Raw genomic sequence first — 18,954 nt, 5'->3', positions numbered from 1 at the left:
CGTGGGTAGCAAGAATCTCAACATTATATATTTAATAATGAAGTTTCAACTGCATCAATGTTCTATTTCACATTAAAAGTGACAAAGGGATCTGGGTGAAAGAGTCCCACCATGCAGTAATCGAGCAGTCAGTGAAACTCAAAGAACCAGCTTCACCCATGATTGCACAATTCAGTGTCTGAGGTTTGTTCAGTTCTCATCCTCAGGGACCCATTCGACTACTTCAGCCTGCAAGCCAAGAGCATGAAGCAGAACTGGTACTGTGTGTATGTCTGTGTCTTTGGTAAGAAGAACACCATCCCTCTGTTCCTTAATTTGAAATAGAGCCACAGTATATGAAAAATCAACCATCACCAGTGAGTTTAATAGCATGGCCAGTGCTTACAGCCACATGTCCAAATTCCATTGAATGTGTTTTCCTGATTAAGATAATAGAGGTAAACTCAATGCCATTGATAAATGCTCTGTAAGAGAACACTCCCTCTCTAGCCATCCCCTTCCTGCTGTGGTCCTTGAACTGTGGAATAATCAGATTCAGACCTCTGCTTTTTTCTCTCCCCTCACAACCACTCACAGCTTCCTCTGCTGCTCTTATGAACAAGATCCACAATTGTTCATCCCTGACATTTAACTGCTTAAGCGTTATTTTTCTTCTTTCTCATGTGCTCCCACAGCATATTTTCTTTCTTCTTTTTCTATTTTATAACAGCTTTATTGTGATATAATTCACATACCTTACAATTCATTCATTCAAAGTGAAAAATTCAATGGCTTTTAGTACATTGTAGCCCCAGAGTTGTGCATTCAACACCACAACCAACTTTTGAACAATTTTATAACACCCTAAGAAACCCTGTACCTTTTAACTGTCACTCCTGATGGCCCCATTCCACCAGCCCCTATAAAACCACTACTTACATGCTCCCCCAAACTCAGCCCCCCCAAAGCTCTCTTCTGCTCTTGGTTCTGTAATTCTCTAAGTTTCACAGTATTTTCTTTTCCTGTCGTACTTTCCTGTAACTTATTAGTGACAAATCCTGTAGATTTATGCTTCTACTGTTTTTTTTTTTAAGATTTTACTTATTTATTTTTAGGCAGAGGGGGAGGGAGGGAGAAAGAGAGGGAGAGAAACATCAATGTATGGTTGCCTCTCATGCCCCCTCCCCTGGGGACCTGGCCTGCAACCCAGGCATGTGCCCTGACTGGGAATCAAACCTGCGACCCTTTGGTTCGCAGGCTGGCACGCAATCCACTAAGCCACACCAGCCAGGGTATGTGTCTTATACCATAATCTTAATAAAAAAAATTTCCTGATCTGATACCTAAACCTCTAGCAAAAAGACCCATGGCTATTTCTGGAATCTTCAACTTTTTTGTCCAGTAAGTATAACACTCATTGCTAAAACTATTATTGCTAAACACCACCCCCACTAGGTCATTCTTCACCTTTAGGAATAGTCCCTAATCTTCTTTTATACTTAAAAGATGACTTGTATCTACTTCAACCCAATACCCAAATGTCTTTCTAAATCCGCTAATCTAACTTTCTGCTCTAACGTCCTCACACCCTGCTTCTTGGTCTGCACCCTGCCTTCAAGGGTCGTTAGCAGACCTTCCAGCTCCTACCAGTCAGGCCTTTGTTCCGGGCATAGCGCCTGCCTACAGTGTCTTACCTTCTATCTGTCTGGCCAAGTGTTTTTTTGTGAAAAGTGGTTAAGGAAAAATAAAATGAAGTATTTTTAAGTTTTATATTTAGACTCTCATCAGATTAACTTTTATCTTAAATGCATGAGCTCAAATCCCTGAACAGTCAAACATAACCCAAAAGGAACAATAGACAAACCACTGGCTTAAAGGGAAACACACAATACCTAATACATTTGGGTTTCAAGAAACATCCATTTGAAAAAAAAATTTTTTTCTGTTTTGGGGGAAGGGTAGGCAAAAACAGAAAAGAGAATTACTCTTTTTTTAATGTTCTTTTTTTCCTTACTGGATAGTTCACATTTCAGCCCCCAGTTAGGATAATGACTTCTGCAGGTGGCAAACATCAGTAGCTCTCAGCTCTAAGCACAGACACAGCCTATTCAGAACTATTATTTCAACACTGTAGGCAGCTCAACTAAGTTCAGGAATGAAGGTCATAGTCTCAAGATGCAAAGAGCCAGCACAACCGAATTTGTATCACTCATTCACCATATTGGTGCGTGCTTTCTAACATATGAAAGTTATTTTGCAGACAAGAATGAAGAATAAATATTAGGAATATTTTCAAAATTAACAATTAAATCTCAAGTTCAAAAGATAAACATTTAAAAATTGTTGAATGTATATATATATATATACACACACACATATATAAAAATGTATATATATATTAGTTTTAAGATTTTCCCTATTTACATAAGGTCTTCAGGTATTCTTATTTCATTAAGCTCCATGGCAATTTACGATTTGACTCATAATGTTAAGTGACAAGATAATTATAATATTTACAAGAATTTATAAATTATAAGAAGAAAATGTCTTTCATTTGAAAGTTGTTATCAATTTCCCAAAAGGTATAATTTTCACTTTTATGCATTGTATCTGAAATTTTTTAGTTGTCCTGATTTTCATGAACCCTTGAAGAAAGAATTTACATTGAACATCTGTATCTAATGAAAAATATATTAGGTGTCAGCTTTCAATTCTGTATATTTTATAGCTCCAAAAGGTGATTTTTTTTTTTTTTGGCTAAAACAGGCACCGTTACATACTTTATAGTTGAAGTGTGCTGCCTTAAATGAAGGAAAAATGCAAGACGGAGAAGTATTTTTAAAAACTTTCACATGTAATGTATTTTCCATCCGAAGATTAAGAATCATAAAATACACATTTTAAATGTACTATATAATTGTAAGAAATCAGGTACAATCCTTGTACGGCATAATATATTATCTCATTCTTATTGCATTAATATTACCAAAAGTATAAAAAAAACAGAACATAAAGTTAGCTGAATTGAACTATGACATATCCATTAGAAGAGGCTGTGAGGAACTAATGACAATTTCTCAGGTAAGTATTATACAAAGTTAAACATCTTTGTTAGGCAGAGGCAGGTACTCATCTTGTGTAGCTGGTTTGAGGCAGTAGCTTGTAAATACTAGAAGCAGTAGGATTCTTGTAACATAGAATCATTTCTTCCGCAGCCCCGTCCGTGGTATGTTTGGGGAAAGACAGGGCAATAGACAGATAATTTAAATCTTCTTAAGTACTGCCCACACTGGGTTGTGCAGACTATTGACCTGAAGGTTAACCTAAAATAGCCTCATCTAGGGGTATTGTCTTCACTTCCTGAGTTTGTAATTGTAGGCTTTGAACTTCACACCATCAGTTCAGCCATGACTGACAACCTGACAGTAGACACAGATTTTGGTTAAAAATTGTGGTTAGTCAATTCCTATTGAAATATTAGGGCACAAAGGTATGAAATAAGCATCTGTCAGGTAACTAAAAATCAACACACATGCTTGTACACATCAGTGGATTCCTCCCAGAAATACATGCTCGCCATAATTTCCATTAAGATTAAGTATCAACCTACAGTGTTTTACAATAGAGCCAGCATCAGAAAAAAGAAGCCCTTTAATCTTACACTTTGCTGAGGAAGAATGTTTTCCTGCCAGTAAGTTTGTAGTACTAAACTCAGATTCCTAAAGACATGATAGCATTTAATGCTATTTAAGATTTGAGTTCTTACTGCATGCCAGACACTTTACATGTATTCCTGTTTTTAATATTCTCACAAAACTATGAGGTTGGGTGCTCCCACTCTACCCATTTTATAGTTGATGAAACTGAGACCCTAAGATTAAGTAACTTGCCTACGGTCACACAGTGAATCTGGCTCTTTAAACCATGACAGCGAGGTTTAGAGTTTATGCTCTTAGTTACCCTGTTTGACTTCTTAAATAAGTATCTGCTGAATATATAAATGACTATTTCCCATTACAGTGCACTCTCCCTAATTCAGTTGTCTTTTTCTCTGTAGAAACTCCAAAGAAAGGCCTTCAGGCAAAAAGAAACAAACAAACAAACAAAAAAACAAAAACAGCATAGAGGTAAAGATAATGATAGCAGTGTTGAAAAATGACTAGCAGTTCACCTTGGAAATTGGAGAATGCCTGAGAATGTCATTCGGGCACGTTCTGATCGGTGACCTGATTCACTGCAGAAGAAAACTGGCATATTTTATCTCCACAGCTGAACCAGATAGGATCAATCTCTATCTGAAACTCCACTGCACCTCTTAGTCTCAGTATGCTTCTCTAATTAGAGAATTCATCTGCTATCTTGACTTGAATTACTCGAGTGTTTTGAGACTGAAATTTGAAGGTCGTGAGGTAGAAAATGATTCATTCTATCCAGAAACCTTAGATCATCGTCTGTACCACAGTAATTCCCACTCTCTACCCTGTGTTTATATCAAGACAAGACAAAGCTGGTTCTGTTGGGAAAGGCAGGTAAAAAAAAATGGGCAGTAACTTTTCTGAAAGATGCCAGTTTGTGAACATGAACTTGATTCTTTAAACTTTTGAAGTAGTGAAAGATACCACCTTTTCTAAGGAATTTTTACTGACTATCAAGAACGTAAGAGCTCAGCAGAATATGAATCTGGTAAAAGGGCTTTAAGAAAAAAGAAAAGAAAGCTGTTCAAAACTTGGTAGCACCAATTCTAGTAAGTACACGGTTAACTTTTTAATGCTGAAAATAGGTTATTTTTATAAATAACAGATAAAAGAAAATTACTTATTGGTCATATTAAGCATATAACAACTGAATTTTTTAGTGGAAAGCCAGAGAAAGGAAAAGTCACCATAGCATCAATTTTCATGATGCATTTCTAAATAGAAGCAAAATCAATTAAGCAAAACTTGATTTGTAATATATCTTATGATTTACTCAAAGTCCCTACAGGTATTCAAACACATATGCCTGTAACTAAAGATCTGCAATCTGTAAGAATAATGTCAATTTCTTTGCTACTTAAATATAATTGTTCAAAAACATATTCCCATATGATTTCATATAGTGTTGTTAAACAAATACTAATTAAAGATAAAGGTAAATCATCATTTTCAAATGATTAATGCACACAAGTGAAATAAGCAATTTGAGAACATTTCAAAGCTAAGCCAATAACAATTTTCAGTAGTCCATCAATAATCATTAAATTTGTAGAATGTGCCTAATCTATTTGAATGGTGGGTTTTTGCTATAATCTGGGAGTGTTAATTTAAAAATATGTTGTTTAGGGAGGAAAGTGGTGGGAGGGGAATGAAGACAACTGTACTTGCATGACATAAAAAAAAGCGTAAATAAAAAATGTTGTTTACTCAAAGTGATAATTAAGTTTTCCCCAAGATTTGTTTGTATAATATTTGATGTTGGAACATGTCCAAAGGACACAGATCAATTACAAATGGGAAACAGCTAGATCATGAACAAAAATAACAAAACAGAAGGTCAAAAATAAAAATGGAATGTGTATATTTAATGTACATAGGGGACAATGGCCAAATATCTGCTTGATAGGGAAGAATGGAGGGAAATTCAGGATTCTTTTACTGCCCTTTTCTTAATGTTGGTCATAAAACTCCTGCCTGGTGCCAGCTGTTGAAAAACATAATACGTGTACTACAAAAGTATATTCGATTAGATCAGCTGGTATTTGCAAAGATATGTGAGTAGTCAGTAAATGTTACATGATGTCCTATGAATGACATCATTGGTGTGCTATCTCACAAAGAAATCCCAACAACCATAACTACTTACTCATCTTAGCTAACTTCTCACAGCATAGCTATCATTTTACACTTCTACACATAAATTTTAGATAGTCTGAAAATTTTCTATTGCTGCTCTAATTCTATGCATTAAAATCTAAAGTGGTATGTATTAGTGTTACTGATTAAGTTTTATATACCTGGAAATTACATTATACCTCCATATGTGACATGAATGCAAATATTGACTATGAACCAATGAAACAATTTTCTTCTCCATCTATTAATTTTTATCCACCCAAAACTTCTAAATCCAAACTGAATGTTATTTAAGTAACTACATATTTCAATTTATTTTATATGAAAGAGCAGAAATATCTGAATTTAGACTATCATAACACTTCTTTGGAAAGACATAAAAAGAAAAATGTTACATTTTAATCAAATATTACTAAAAAGAAGTAGTAAACCTTTCCACAAGTAAGGTCCACATCATAGTGGTAAAAACTAATTAACAGATTTAATGTAGAATGTGAATTTTAACCTCACCAAAAAAATCAGATACTTTATACAAAGACAGCATCCACTTTGGAACTACTTTCATGGTATCTCTAACTTTCAAGTAGATACAAAGCAAGAACTGAAAGAGAGCTACATCATACAAATTTGAAAATATTTCTGAGGTGATAAAATGGCCAGCAATAAATAGTTTTAAAGTGCACTTTACTGACTTCATTTCTAAAATATATGGATTCTAAATGTACCTAATATATGTAACAAAAATATCTTCCAACACAGCCATTCACTCCATCTCCCCTCTACATCACCATTCCAGTACATAACACACTTTCTCATCTCCAAATGTTTTGCCACTTTTAAATAATGTCAAGTTACTGTTCTACTCTTTAAGTTACCATAAGGATATTCACTTGAAGTCTATTATCTATATCTACTTTTATGAATTTAAGTCAACACAAGGTGGTATTTTACAATATCTTGAAATTCTTTTGAGATTCCTATTCTGAGAAAATCTCACAAGCCATCAGTTGCATTTGTGTTACCAACTGCTAGCATTAAAAAAAAATTAGTCTATTCTTTAAAAAAATTATTCATTTATGCAAATTATTTTCTCCTTGTTTATGCATATTGATGATCTCAAACTGGGTTTGAAGAGATGGATTTCTTGGAAACTGAGACTTTTGGAACTGGAAAGGACATTAGAGATCATCCACTCCAACCCCTTCGTTTTATGGTTGAGGACACGGAGCCCAGAAAAGATAGCTGACTGGCTTTGGGCAAGCTTCCTACTGGGAGGCAGAGCCAGAACCAGAAGCCAGGTCTCCTGACGTCCTGTTAGGAGCCAGGTCTCCTGATTCTTATTCCAAGGATCTTTCCATTACACACACAGTGACTCTCTATTCTTTGAGGTTGTCTTGGGCTGCTCACACTGATCAAGCTGCTTTGTAAGTGATCACATTCACCAAATAAAATGCCTTTGATGACAAGTCATGGGACCTTGGAACGTCCCTGTATAATCAGGCTATACTCTGATTAATCACCATCTCCTCTGTCTAGAACCTCACAGTTCCTCACTGGTCATACTATGAATTATAAAGTTCCTTAACATGGTCTTTTAAGCAGTGTACAATCTAGCACCTGCAAGTGTCATTAATCTCTTCTCTTGATCTGCACATTTGACACTAGCCTTCATTCAGTTCTTCCCAGGTACCAAACTCCTTTCTGTCTCAGCACATGCCATTCCCTGACCCAGGCTCCTCTCCCATGCTCCATCTGGCTAGAGATTCATCATACTTCAGTCCTCCATTGAAACACATATAAGCCTCTCAAGTCCTGCAATCCTTTGTCCCACGACCACCTCCTTGTTTTTACACTCTTATTTCAACCTGTATCTTTAAGTGTTTATAACAAGCCCAATTAATGAATTATGTATTCAATACCTTGTTTAATGTTTCATTATCAACATCTCTAAGAACAGGCATTATGTCTGTATTTAATCACCACTTACCCACCAGTACTTAACCTGTGCCTGGAACACAAAAATACAATAGTTCGTATTCATGACAGCTAGTTGATGACTGTGTAACAAACCTTATTCTAAATGTGATCACTCATTCAAATTCCCAACAATCCTTTGAGGGTGGTACTAGCATTTTACTTATCTTGTAGATGAAAAAGTCGAGGTACAGTGCATTTAGACACCTCCGTATCACAGAGCGAGTAAGAGAGATAATTGAGATTTGAATCCAAGCATCCTAATTCCAGTGTCCATATTTTTAAACTAATACTTTATGCTTCTGCACACTCAAATATTTGTTCAATAAATAAACTTATCCACAAAGTCAAATTAAGAGGAGCACTGAACTATATAATTAAAATAGCAATAACATATATAGTGCTTACAAAATGTCAGGGCACTTGCTAAGCAGTCCACGTAATCCCACTGCAACCCTACAAAGTAGGCTCTGCTGTTACTGCCACCTCACAGATGAGGAAACTGAGGCCCAGAGAGGTTAAGTAATTTGCCCAATTATCATGTTGCTAGTAAGTCACAGTTCCAGGGTTCAAACACAGGCGGTCTACATCAAGTCTGTTCTCTTATCGTCTGTTCTATACTGCATACTTGTGATAGCCCATATCTAAAGACAGCTCAAAGTTAATAATAAATTATTAGTGAAACAATCATCAGTGACCCTCAGAAGGACAAAAATAAAGAGGAAATCCACTTGCTTATGTTAAGTTGACTCCCTCTATGTGATGGAGATAAAAGTTCCTCCTTTGCACGGGTGAATTGCAAAAGGGGGTAGCCTCTTCCTTCCTGTGAACACAGCCCCACAGCATGGGGAAGGGTCCCCTGGACTGTCTCTGCAGCTCTGCCCTCACCCTCTGGCTGGGCGCCCTTGTGGAAGGTATAACATGCAGCATACTCTCACACTGTAGCCCTAGTTAGACTGCATAGAATGGTCCAAATACTGCGCACATGGTGGGAAAAGAAAGCATCCTAACTCTAACATAAAGGCAAAGAACAAAAAAGCAAAAACCCATGAAAAATGCAGAGCCTTGGTGAGCAAAAGGAAAATCTTGCTAAAACATGCTAAAGTCTTTCCAAACCTTGCTGAGAGTTCAGGTGGACAGGATGCTTCTCACTAAGTTCTTTAGATTCCTCAGGTATAAAGTGGGAATAAAAACACTGACCTTGAATGATTCTTTAAGTAATAAAATAATGTTGGCAAAGTTCCTTTTGCAAATGATAAAGGACCATATAAATTATATGTTTACTCGATATTCAAACCTACTATCTTATATATCAATAAGGGTCCTTCTCTCAGATCATAAATCAAGTGTATTCTTGGTAAAAAAAAACTATTGGTGAAAATAGTGTTTCTATATATAATGATCCTTTAAATGCACATGGTTAAAATTTTATCCTATGACTATGCCCACACAATAGAAATTTAAAAAGAGACAGCTTTAGTGTAAGGTAGCATTTTTCTCAGAGATGGTACTTTTAGAAGAATACCTACAAACAAAAGTGAAATGAAAAGAAAAATTTTAGTTCAAGTTTGGGTGACTCTAGTCAGCTCATTTGGACAAAGGAGAGCTATGTTTATTCTAGAGTTTGGGTATTCAGCAGTTTTAGAAGGTTTGCTATAAAAGTAGGGCAGAGCACTCTCATTTTAGACGTCAGATTTCACAGACTATGGCCTGTGCAATGTCCAAAGAACAGGTCGGATTCGTCAGTGGCATAAAGGAAAAGTAAAAAATAAATCAGATCAGCATATAGATGAAATAAGTAATTTGACCACATATCAATGAAGGATATTGGAATGACTAAGCACAGTTACTGTGAGAGACATCAGGAAATTCATTTAAATTTTCCACATGCTTCAGGTTTCCCAGATGCAATACCCAAATAATGAAATCTTTCTTTCCAAGGCACTATCACATGCTTAGGTGAAGGACACTATAGGAGGATAAAAAAATAAAAAAAGCTGTTATCTTTGCTCACAAAACGAGATCTTATAACCTTACCTAATAGATTGGTTAACCACAAGGCCAGATCTTCTTTCATCGGTAGCAAATTAGCTTCATGTCTGCTGGCCAGCCATTGGCTATACTGATGCATATCAGAGAGGCCAGGTCCACTGCGTACCTTTGGGCTCAGAGCAGTGCACATTATTTATCCACTTGTAATACCTGTTTTGGAAACAAAAGAGTAATTGCTTTTCATTCAGACTTTCTTATTAAAATGTTGGTGCCAATGACAAAGGAAGGAACCAGATCCATGGAAATGTTGATGACAGGTCAGGTTATTAATGATTAAACCCCAGGAAACACTGCTATCTTTACTGGTCCTATCACTGTTAACCAGCCACTTGGTAGAAAATAGCAGCAACCAAAGGTCAGAGACGAATCAAACAGTAAGCACTAAGCTTGTGCAAAACATCACATTTAAAAAGAGTCAGTTTCTAAAACAAGAAACTCTACTTACTCAAAAGCAAGCAAAGCTGTTGACTAAAATTTTAATATCCAAACTGTAAACTCACATTGCATTCGTTTTTGAAACAAAAATTACAGAACTTTAGGACTGTGTGCCAGCAGTGACAATATTTGCACAATTCATTACACACATATGGTCACTGCCCTTAAAATCACTTCCTATAGGATAAAGGACAGTACTTGCTTTTTTGCAGATGGCTGAGCAGTCATGGATTCACAATTCAGAGAACTGGGTGGGAGACAGGGTAGGAAGTGCTTTCAAAGAGTCCCTACTATATTTATCTTGTATTACAGTTAATGAAAACAAAAACCAGAGACAATCAGTGACTTAACCAAGAATGTACAGCTAGATCATAGCACAGTCAGGTTTGAATCCGGGTCTTCATACTTTTTCCTGAATGACACATTTTACAAAATAGATTCCTCAAGAAATCACAGTATAACCCAAGAATAACACCATCGTTCTAACAATTACTGCTGCAAGTTTTTCTTTTGTCTTACTTCGTATCTTTTCACTTTATGGGTTTTTCATCCTAGGTTTTGTTTGCAATCATCTTTCCTGTAGAAATGATTCAATATCTTACATCTACAACCCTGGCTAGGTAGCTCAGTTGGTTGGAGTGTCATCCCATATGCCGGTTCAATTCCTGGTCAGGGCACATACCTAGGTTATGGGTTTGGGGACGCATGCGGGATGCAACCAATATTTCTCTCTCTCTCTCTCTCTCTCTCTCTCTCTCTCTCTCTCTCTCTCTCTCTCTCTCATCATTAAAACAAATTCTCGGGTAAGGATTTAAAAACACATAACCTTACATCTACAAAATAAAAGTTGATATCATTAACCTGGTCACCTTATGGGTATCACGGTCCCCTAGGTGGGTTGTAGAAAAGTTGAAAATATACCTGGTCTTGAACATAGCACTTTCGTGTGCATTACTTATAGGACCTAAGACTATAGAAATAACACTGAAGCAGCTAAAGTAACAAACTCATGAGTTTAACAATGTGTAGGACTCTATTATGTACACCAGTAGTGCATATGAAATAACTAAATGCATTACATTATTACTGAACAAAATGAAAATACAACTGGCAAGAAGTAAGATTCATATGATATAATGGGGTTTACAGCTATATTTCAATAATTATATCTTTTAGTTATCAATATGAGCATATATACACTCTTGTCAGTTCTATTCTTTGAAATTTTACATAAGTCTAATTCTTTTATCACAGGACAACTTTTGTCTTTTAAAGACTGCTTTTTAAGACAAAGAAAGATATTGGTGTTCAGAAAAATGCAAAGTGCAACCATCTCCCACTCTGCTGTAGTATCAGAAAGGGCAGCTAGAGCGTAAACACCTAAAAGGTGTCATAAACATGTAACTTAAAAGCACAGATTACTGCATTTTGAAACAACTATGCTTTGGAGTAATTTTTTTTGCAAAAAAAATTACCACAAATTTCCTTTGAAAAGATTTTTTATAAATCTAAGTATCTCTAATGAACCAGTGCAAACAGTGCTAATATACCTTGTCATATGTTACTAAATTATCATTATAGGAACCAGAACATTACCATCACCTATTCTTTTCTAGTTAATTGTCACATTATTCAGACAAAGCCCTAAAATTTTCTCCAACTCTCATCATCATACATAAGACACCTAAAACATTTTTGCCCCAATTCTTTTAAAAATAGGTCTAGTCACCGGAAAACAAAACATCTCCTTGGAACTGGTTAGGATTCCTATAGGCTAGCCAGCCTCAGAGACAAACATTTAAGTAATATTACATTTAAGCACATGATTCATACATTTAAATAACTAATTGAAATCTTAAAAGGGTTACCTCTAAAATGCCTTTCTTCTCAAGACACAATCTCTCCCACTACTTTCCTGAAAGTGAGATGTGGTAGGTCAGTAACTTTAGCTACATCCTATTATGTGTTCTGCAACTTCCATTTAAGCATCAGAGTCCTATTCTGCTCTGTAAAAGCAAGAAGACACCTCAGATTCTTAAGCGCATTGTCCAGCAAAGAATTCATCAAGGGATAGTTTACAGTAGGCCTAATGGCGTGTAACAGTGTCAGTGAGCCAGAGGGACACAATCCTTCCCCTCAGTACTTCTGAACAGTGACGTTTTTATTTTCTTGACAGTGGCACATTTATTTCTCATGTAGTCGGTCCTGTATTTTGCCAGAAATGTGATTCAAACTATCTTCTAATATTTATAGATGATCATTAGGTAAAAACAGCAAGAGTAATGAAGCAATTTTTGTTATGCTGTTTTGTAGATAATCAAAATTACAAAGGGAAAAAAAAAAACAACCAAAAAACAAGAAAAGAGTTACCTTTTACCAGGAGGTAAAAGTGGGAGAAGTAAGGCTTAGGGGGTAATCAGCATGAAATAGAAGAGAAGTAATTAAATATATATTGACACTTAAAGTCATTGTCATGGATAGGAACTCCTCTCTTAAGTCTCTTTTGAAAAAACTTTGGATTTTAATCCAATATGGTCCCTTTTTCGTATTTTAAATCACCATGTGAGGCTCAGCTGACAGTCAGTCACTCCATTCACTACATGGATGTCTTGGAGTTAGATAATGGCAGAGGCATGAATATGAACCATGGAGATGAACCCAGTTAGCAGGGGTGTGGAAGAATTGCTCCAGGGTGAAGGAACTTCCCACTGAAATGGTTAAACCGGGTGAACAAAAGTTACACAAATATACTACCAAACATAAAAAGACCACTCCAGGATGATAACCTTTTTAAAATTTTTAACAAATGTTTAATCAATGTGGATGAGTTGAATTAAATCACAAACAACAAACTATAACCAAAAGATCATTTTTGATCTTTTGAACTCATTCAAAGGTTTTCAAAAAACCACAAGAGATGAGAAGGGGTAGCTTTTAAAGATGGGAAGTAAAATGAAGAATGATTCACTAGACTTGAAGAAAGAAGTTCAGGTTTGGGAAAACAAAAAACTTTTTTTTATATACTGCATCAAAACACTGAAAGATGTTACCATTAAAATTCATATAATCTAATTATGTACAAAGCTTTATAAGTGACTTTCTCAAGTACTAAACAAAGACATTCACTTTGGAAAGAGGAGTAAGAATTCAAATACTTCTATGGGCCCTCTAAACTATGGCTTCTCCGAGGTTTATGGCTCTATCTAAAAGTGGATAACTCAACCCCCTGGATTTGGAATTCAGAAAAATAAAACTTAAAGCGAAAAACATGCAGAAACTTAATACAGATTTCTTCAAAGAATGTGTGTATTTTTTTCCTTTCTTTCCATAGAAGTGATTCTGGAATAACCATTATGAATATGATGAGATGTGAATTAGCCCAAGGGAAGAAGAAAAAATTAATGACTCCGTAAGTAAAATATCATATGCTTAAAGACTCTGTTTAGTCTGTTGCTCCAGAATCCCAGCTGAAGAACTCATAGTTTTGACTCTGAAGATAAAGTATTCTTTCACACCACCTAGAGGTGTGCTCTGAATGACCAAGATGGTTTCTAGTCTATCTCTAGACTTTGTTGACATGTTATTAAAAAATGCATTGCAATACTGCATAGAAAATACATGGGAAGGAAGAAAAATAAGAACAAAATAATAAACATTATATGATAGCTGGCTGCTATGCGATTCCATTAAAAATTCTAATTAATGAATATTAATTGCAGTTTTAGAAATGGAATCAGAAGTCATGTGGTCAAATACTAGCTCTATTACCCACTTACTTAATAGCTGGTCTATTCCAATTATGTGTCATTTTCTTTCTGTACCTGAGTTCTTTAGTATGTGCAATGAAGGTTAACACTTCAAATGTAATTTTGAAGATTAAATATTTGTGCCAGTGTTGGCATACATTTTGATATTCACTAAATACTAGTTAAATCTAAATTTATCACCAGAGGAAATAGGCTTTCTGTTGACTTCCATTGACTTATTTTAAAAAGAACAGCAATTCTACAACAAAATAGGAATACTTTGTAGACCTCTAAATCACAAAGAGGGGACAAAAGCTAAAGAGACATGAAAACAAAGTACTGATGAAACAAAATCATAAATATAAGAAAACTCAAAGTTTTCTTCACAGGATGATAAATGAAATGTTTTGCTCTAAAATGAATAGTTTCCATGTGTTTTTAAAGTCTTGTTAACAAATTATGCTTGGTTTTTGACACCAGGTAAAGATTATAAGCTATTAATTAAGATAGGGGAGTGCTACACCTCTCAAAATAAATGTGACGGGATGTCACGACACACCTTCTCCACCCCCCCCACCCCCAAAGGCTCCCTAACTGTGACCCTTTAAAACAAAGAGTGCTAATGAACCACAGTGAGTGGGTCCCACCCTAAAGGCCACCTTTGTTCACTTCTGCACATTGACCTCACCTCTGCCTGGCCAGGTTTGTGTGCTCTGGGAGTGAAACAATGGAGAAACAGTTTATAGGCCAGTAACACTATCTTTTAAAAAGTTAAAACAAATAAATAAATACCCTAAGCCAAACACCCTCCCAAAATCTTGAAGGAGAAAATGGTATCTTTCAAGCTAGACTAGACGAATTAATGACGAAGGATGGCTCTTTCACCATTCTGAGTTCTTTACTCCTGTGGGACTCATTTTGGCTAACCAATAATATCTCTACAATGCTACATATTCTCAACCCATGTCACGAATGCAAAATCTTAACCTAAGGGTCTAATCAGAAAATTAAAGCTCAAAATTTAATCATAAAAGCAATTCCAGATCTTGTAAATGGACCTCTACTCCTGGCTGAGAGGACCAACTTGTCCACAAATCAAAGAAGCACCAAACATAAAGTCAAAAACAACACACATGACTAGCTTTCCTAATTATGTAATAAAATCTTTAAATTCAAATGGACAGAAGATTTACTTAGTCAAATTCCTGGCTCTTCATAAATCTTTGGAGGCCTAAAATATCTTGCCCAAAGTAACAAGGCTACATACGTAGCCACGGAGCCATTACAAATACCCTACTCAGCCTCTTGGTGCCCAATATTAGGAAACGCTAACTCTCTTCCAAGAATCTTTCTCATCCTGGAGCCCCATGATGATTTGTTCTGAACCAAATAATGATACACCTGCAATAATAATTCCTTCTTAAATCACAACCAAAAAATTAAGACTGAGTGGAAACTGATTTCTTATATTTTTATAACATTAGCATTTTTCCCTTTTTTCTTTTAACTATATTGTACTAGACCATTCTTCCAAACAATTTAGTACAGGTTTCTGAACCCCTCCAAGATGGATACATAATTTGAATAGTAAACCATCTGAAAATCATAACTCAACTAGAATATTTAAGGACTTCCATCAAAATTTCATCTAGGTTGATGAGGTAAAATGTCATGAGATTTTGGGGGGGGGCGGTTATATGTTTGGAATGCAATGATTTTCTGTTTTATTTAACTATAATGTAGCTGGGAGCTAACAGATTTCTACTTTCTACTGAAATATATAGACATGTATCTATCTCATGTAAGGGGAGAGCATTAGCAAAAACTCAATTGAAGTGACCGTGAAAATGTTTAAGACAAAAATTACACAAGCGTTTTACTCATTTTGACAAGTGATATGTTCTACCTGCACTCCAGTCTTCTCTAGCCAGAAAACACTGAGTAGAAAACCTTGATAGGTGCTCAGGAGAAAATTAAAAAGCAACAACAACAACAAAAAAACACACAGTGGTATCCTATTTGTGCCTCCATATCAAAACCACAAAGATACCAAAATAGCCTTAACATCTGCTGCAATTTTAACAAATGTAACCAAGTTCCTCTGCAAACACATTGTTAGAGCCTCCTTTTCTGGTTTCAACCAAGGTTAAGTCTGGCCTTCCAAAGGCTCCAAATATCTATAATGCAGGCTTGAAGCAAAATTCTGAAATCATGCATCACATATTTAGGATTAACACAAGACCTGACATTTCATCATCCCTGAAAGTTTAAGTTTTAACTAAGATTCCTTAACAAGATACTAGAAAACTCAGGGGCAACCATATGACCTTTTGCACCAGGGGAAATAAATTTTGCCATGTGAATTTATTTCCCAGTAAAGAAGAGACCATATCACACAAGTATGGTGTTTAGCCCCAAAATAAAGAAGCTTAAATTAGTTTAGTAGCATACAGGCTGAAATCCAAGCTACCTTTCAGTTTCAGAGCCCACTCAGAGAGCCATGTGGAAAGCCTACAATGTCCCATGCCTCAGACATCCCTTACCTTCTCTTAGGCAGTCAGAACCAGGACGCCCATGTTGGAGAGGACCACCACAGCCACCACCTCCCCCTACACGGTTAGGGGGGAGCATTCCTCGAGAAGGAGCTCATTGATCGATTTCAAAGACAGGCTGGGCACACTAGATCCCAGCTGCAGTTAATCAGTGTCCACACTGCTAAGAGGTTGGGGGAAAGAAGCAATGAGCACAAGGGCTCGTTCTCAGCCTTGCCTCTGTGAATCTCAGGGGACAGGTGGGGAGGAAAGGTGGACTTCCCCTGCCCGGCTGGCACATCCGACCTGCCTGAGCCTTTATTTTAACACTAGGAGGCCAAATGGGTGTTCCTGTGCACAAGCAGATCGTATTTCCTCTGCATAAGATCTCCCATACACAACTGATCTAGCCTTGTTGGAAAGGGCTCTTGGGGAGAAGGTGGAGTTTACAAGAGGGACAGAAAAGGTTTGCAAATCTTGATTGTGAGAGAATAAAGATGAAGGAGGTGAGAGGAGGAAGATGAAGAAGGTGGGGAGGGTAATTGTTTTAATTTCCAAAAAGTTAACTGGAGGAAAGCACTGAGTAACCCACCCCCACCTCCAACTGTACTAGAACGTTAAAAGCAGTAAAAACCTGCTTTTGCTCTCTCTCCCTTCAAGACAGTAAAACTTGGGATGGATGGACTAGGTTAATGCCAATCTCCTTTACTAGGCTGATAAAGCTTAATTTTGCCAAAATAATTAATGCCTTTAAAACAAAGTTGGCTCCTCTGCTTCCCAAACAATTTCAGATTCCAAAACCCTGCTCTTTGGACTCAAAAGGAACAATACTAGGCAAAAATATTCCCCAAAGGGGGTTTATTCACAGGCTAGCATTTCCTTGTTCACGTAAAAGGAAAAAAAAGCTTAACTCTGTCAAACTCATCAATTGAAAAACTGGGTATCACCCCAAATCACTCGAGTCACCCTTCTTCCTCCCATCCTGGCCTCCTGACTCAAGTAAAACATTCAGGATCAGTCCATTAAGACCACCCCCCACCCTGCTCCCTTCTCCCCAATAACAGCATGCATCACAACGACCTGGTGCACAATGAGTAAGTGTGCATTTATAATCGTTGTGCTAATTAGAAATCCTCACTTCGGTCCCTGGTTGGCTGAGCCGCCCCAGCGGGCTTTTCGCGCCGCGGTCACTTGGACTGTTCCACAATAGGGATGAGGAACACATGGTCCTGTCCAGTGAATCAGAGAGGAACCCACTGCAGTGACCACCCCTCAGCGCCAGAGCCCGTCCAGCAGTCCGTGGCTCTTCACCCTGCCCAGCCCAGTCCCCCGGGTTATTTTTTAAGACCTCCCCCAGCCCCGTGGCCCCCCGTGCCCACGCAGGCAGGGGCTCCCGCGACCCCGCGCTGCAGAGCGCGCACGCTGCGGCGGAGTTGGCGGAGAGCTGCGACCGCGCGTCCGCCTAGCTCACCCCCGCGTCCGGAGCTGGCTGCTGGCGGCTCTCAGAGGCGCCGGGGCTCCCGGCTCGGCTCCTGCAGCGTCTCGGGCCAGGCCCCCTCCCGGAGCAGGTCCTGCAGCAGCAGCTCTCCGCACCCCACCAGCCCGGCGGCAGAGGCAGCAGCTACAGCCGCACTGCCCCTCTTCATACTTCTCTGATGGCTCCTCTTGGTGCTGTTTGGGAAAACGATTTTTCCCGCTGCCAGAAACAGATTTCCTACATTTCATCAGTCCACATAGACCGAGCGGAAGTAAAATGCTTACTTTTTTTCTGGTGGACGGCAAACGCAATTGACACTGATTTACCCTTCAAACGGGGAGAGATTGTATTACAAGCCCTTGGCAGCGATTCCGAGGTTAGGGCCCAGCTCCAGCCCCCTCCTTGACCCCCAAACACTAACCTAAGAGGGAGAGGGCCGGGGGTGGGGAGGGGATCATATTTAACTCCAGGGTTTTAACACAGTCAATGGCTTTAGCACAATATTAAAATGGGGTGTTGGAAAAGCTTTGCTTTCCTGGCCAGTGATTTTGCAGACTCAGAAGCATGAGCTTTCCAGTAACTTCAGCCCCTTTTCGTTCCAAATTGAACAATTTGATTTCTTACACTTCTCTTTAAATATCAGATTTTAGAAGAGGCTACACTTTGGGCTGTTTTCGCTTTGCAAAAGGAAATACAATCCCACCCTTCCTTCTCTCAGCCTCAGCACAGCATTATGTTGAATGTCACAGACAATTTTCTCCAACTGTTGTTTATTAGTCCGTGTAGTCTGAGACGAAAAGTCTTGCCAGGGCCTGGACAGATGTTCGAGTCTGCTTCACCGCTGATGTATAGGTGACCTCCTGCAGTGAGTGTTCTAGCCACCTCAGAACACCGCTTTCCCTGGCTGGAGACCAAAAGTACTACACTTG

General features: G+C 37.7%; 1 protein-coding gene across 3 annotated transcripts in view; it reads right to left on the bottom strand.

Annotated features, from left to right (window-relative positions):
* The window catches only part of GAS2 (growth arrest specific 2), a 115,619-nt gene extending 97,359 nt beyond the window's left edge, over positions 1 to 18,260 (bottom strand). The window contains exons 1-2 of one of the 3 annotated variants that reach the window (XM_045825449.1): positions 18,197 to 18,260; positions 9,822 to 9,986 (exon numbers count right to left, since the gene is read on the bottom strand). In XM_045825449.1, coding sequence (XP_045681405.1) covers positions 9,822 to 9,966 — 145 coding nt within the window. In that variant the 5' untranslated portion in view covers positions 9,967 to 9,986; positions 18,197 to 18,260. The other 2 variants (XM_045825448.1, XM_045825447.1) reach the window with 2 other exon arrangements.
* Between the last annotated feature and the right edge of the window lie 694 nt (positions 18,261 to 18,954).

The sequence above is a fragment of the Phyllostomus hastatus genome, unplaced genomic scaffold (genome assembly GCF_019186645.2).
Source record: "Phyllostomus hastatus isolate PE091 unplaced genomic scaffold, TTU_PhHast_1.1 phas_scaffold_585, whole genome shotgun sequence".
Classification (NCBI taxonomy): Eukaryota; Metazoa; Chordata; class Mammalia; order Chiroptera; family Phyllostomidae; genus Phyllostomus; species Phyllostomus hastatus.
This window is presented reverse-complemented; position numbering and strand designations above follow the sequence as displayed.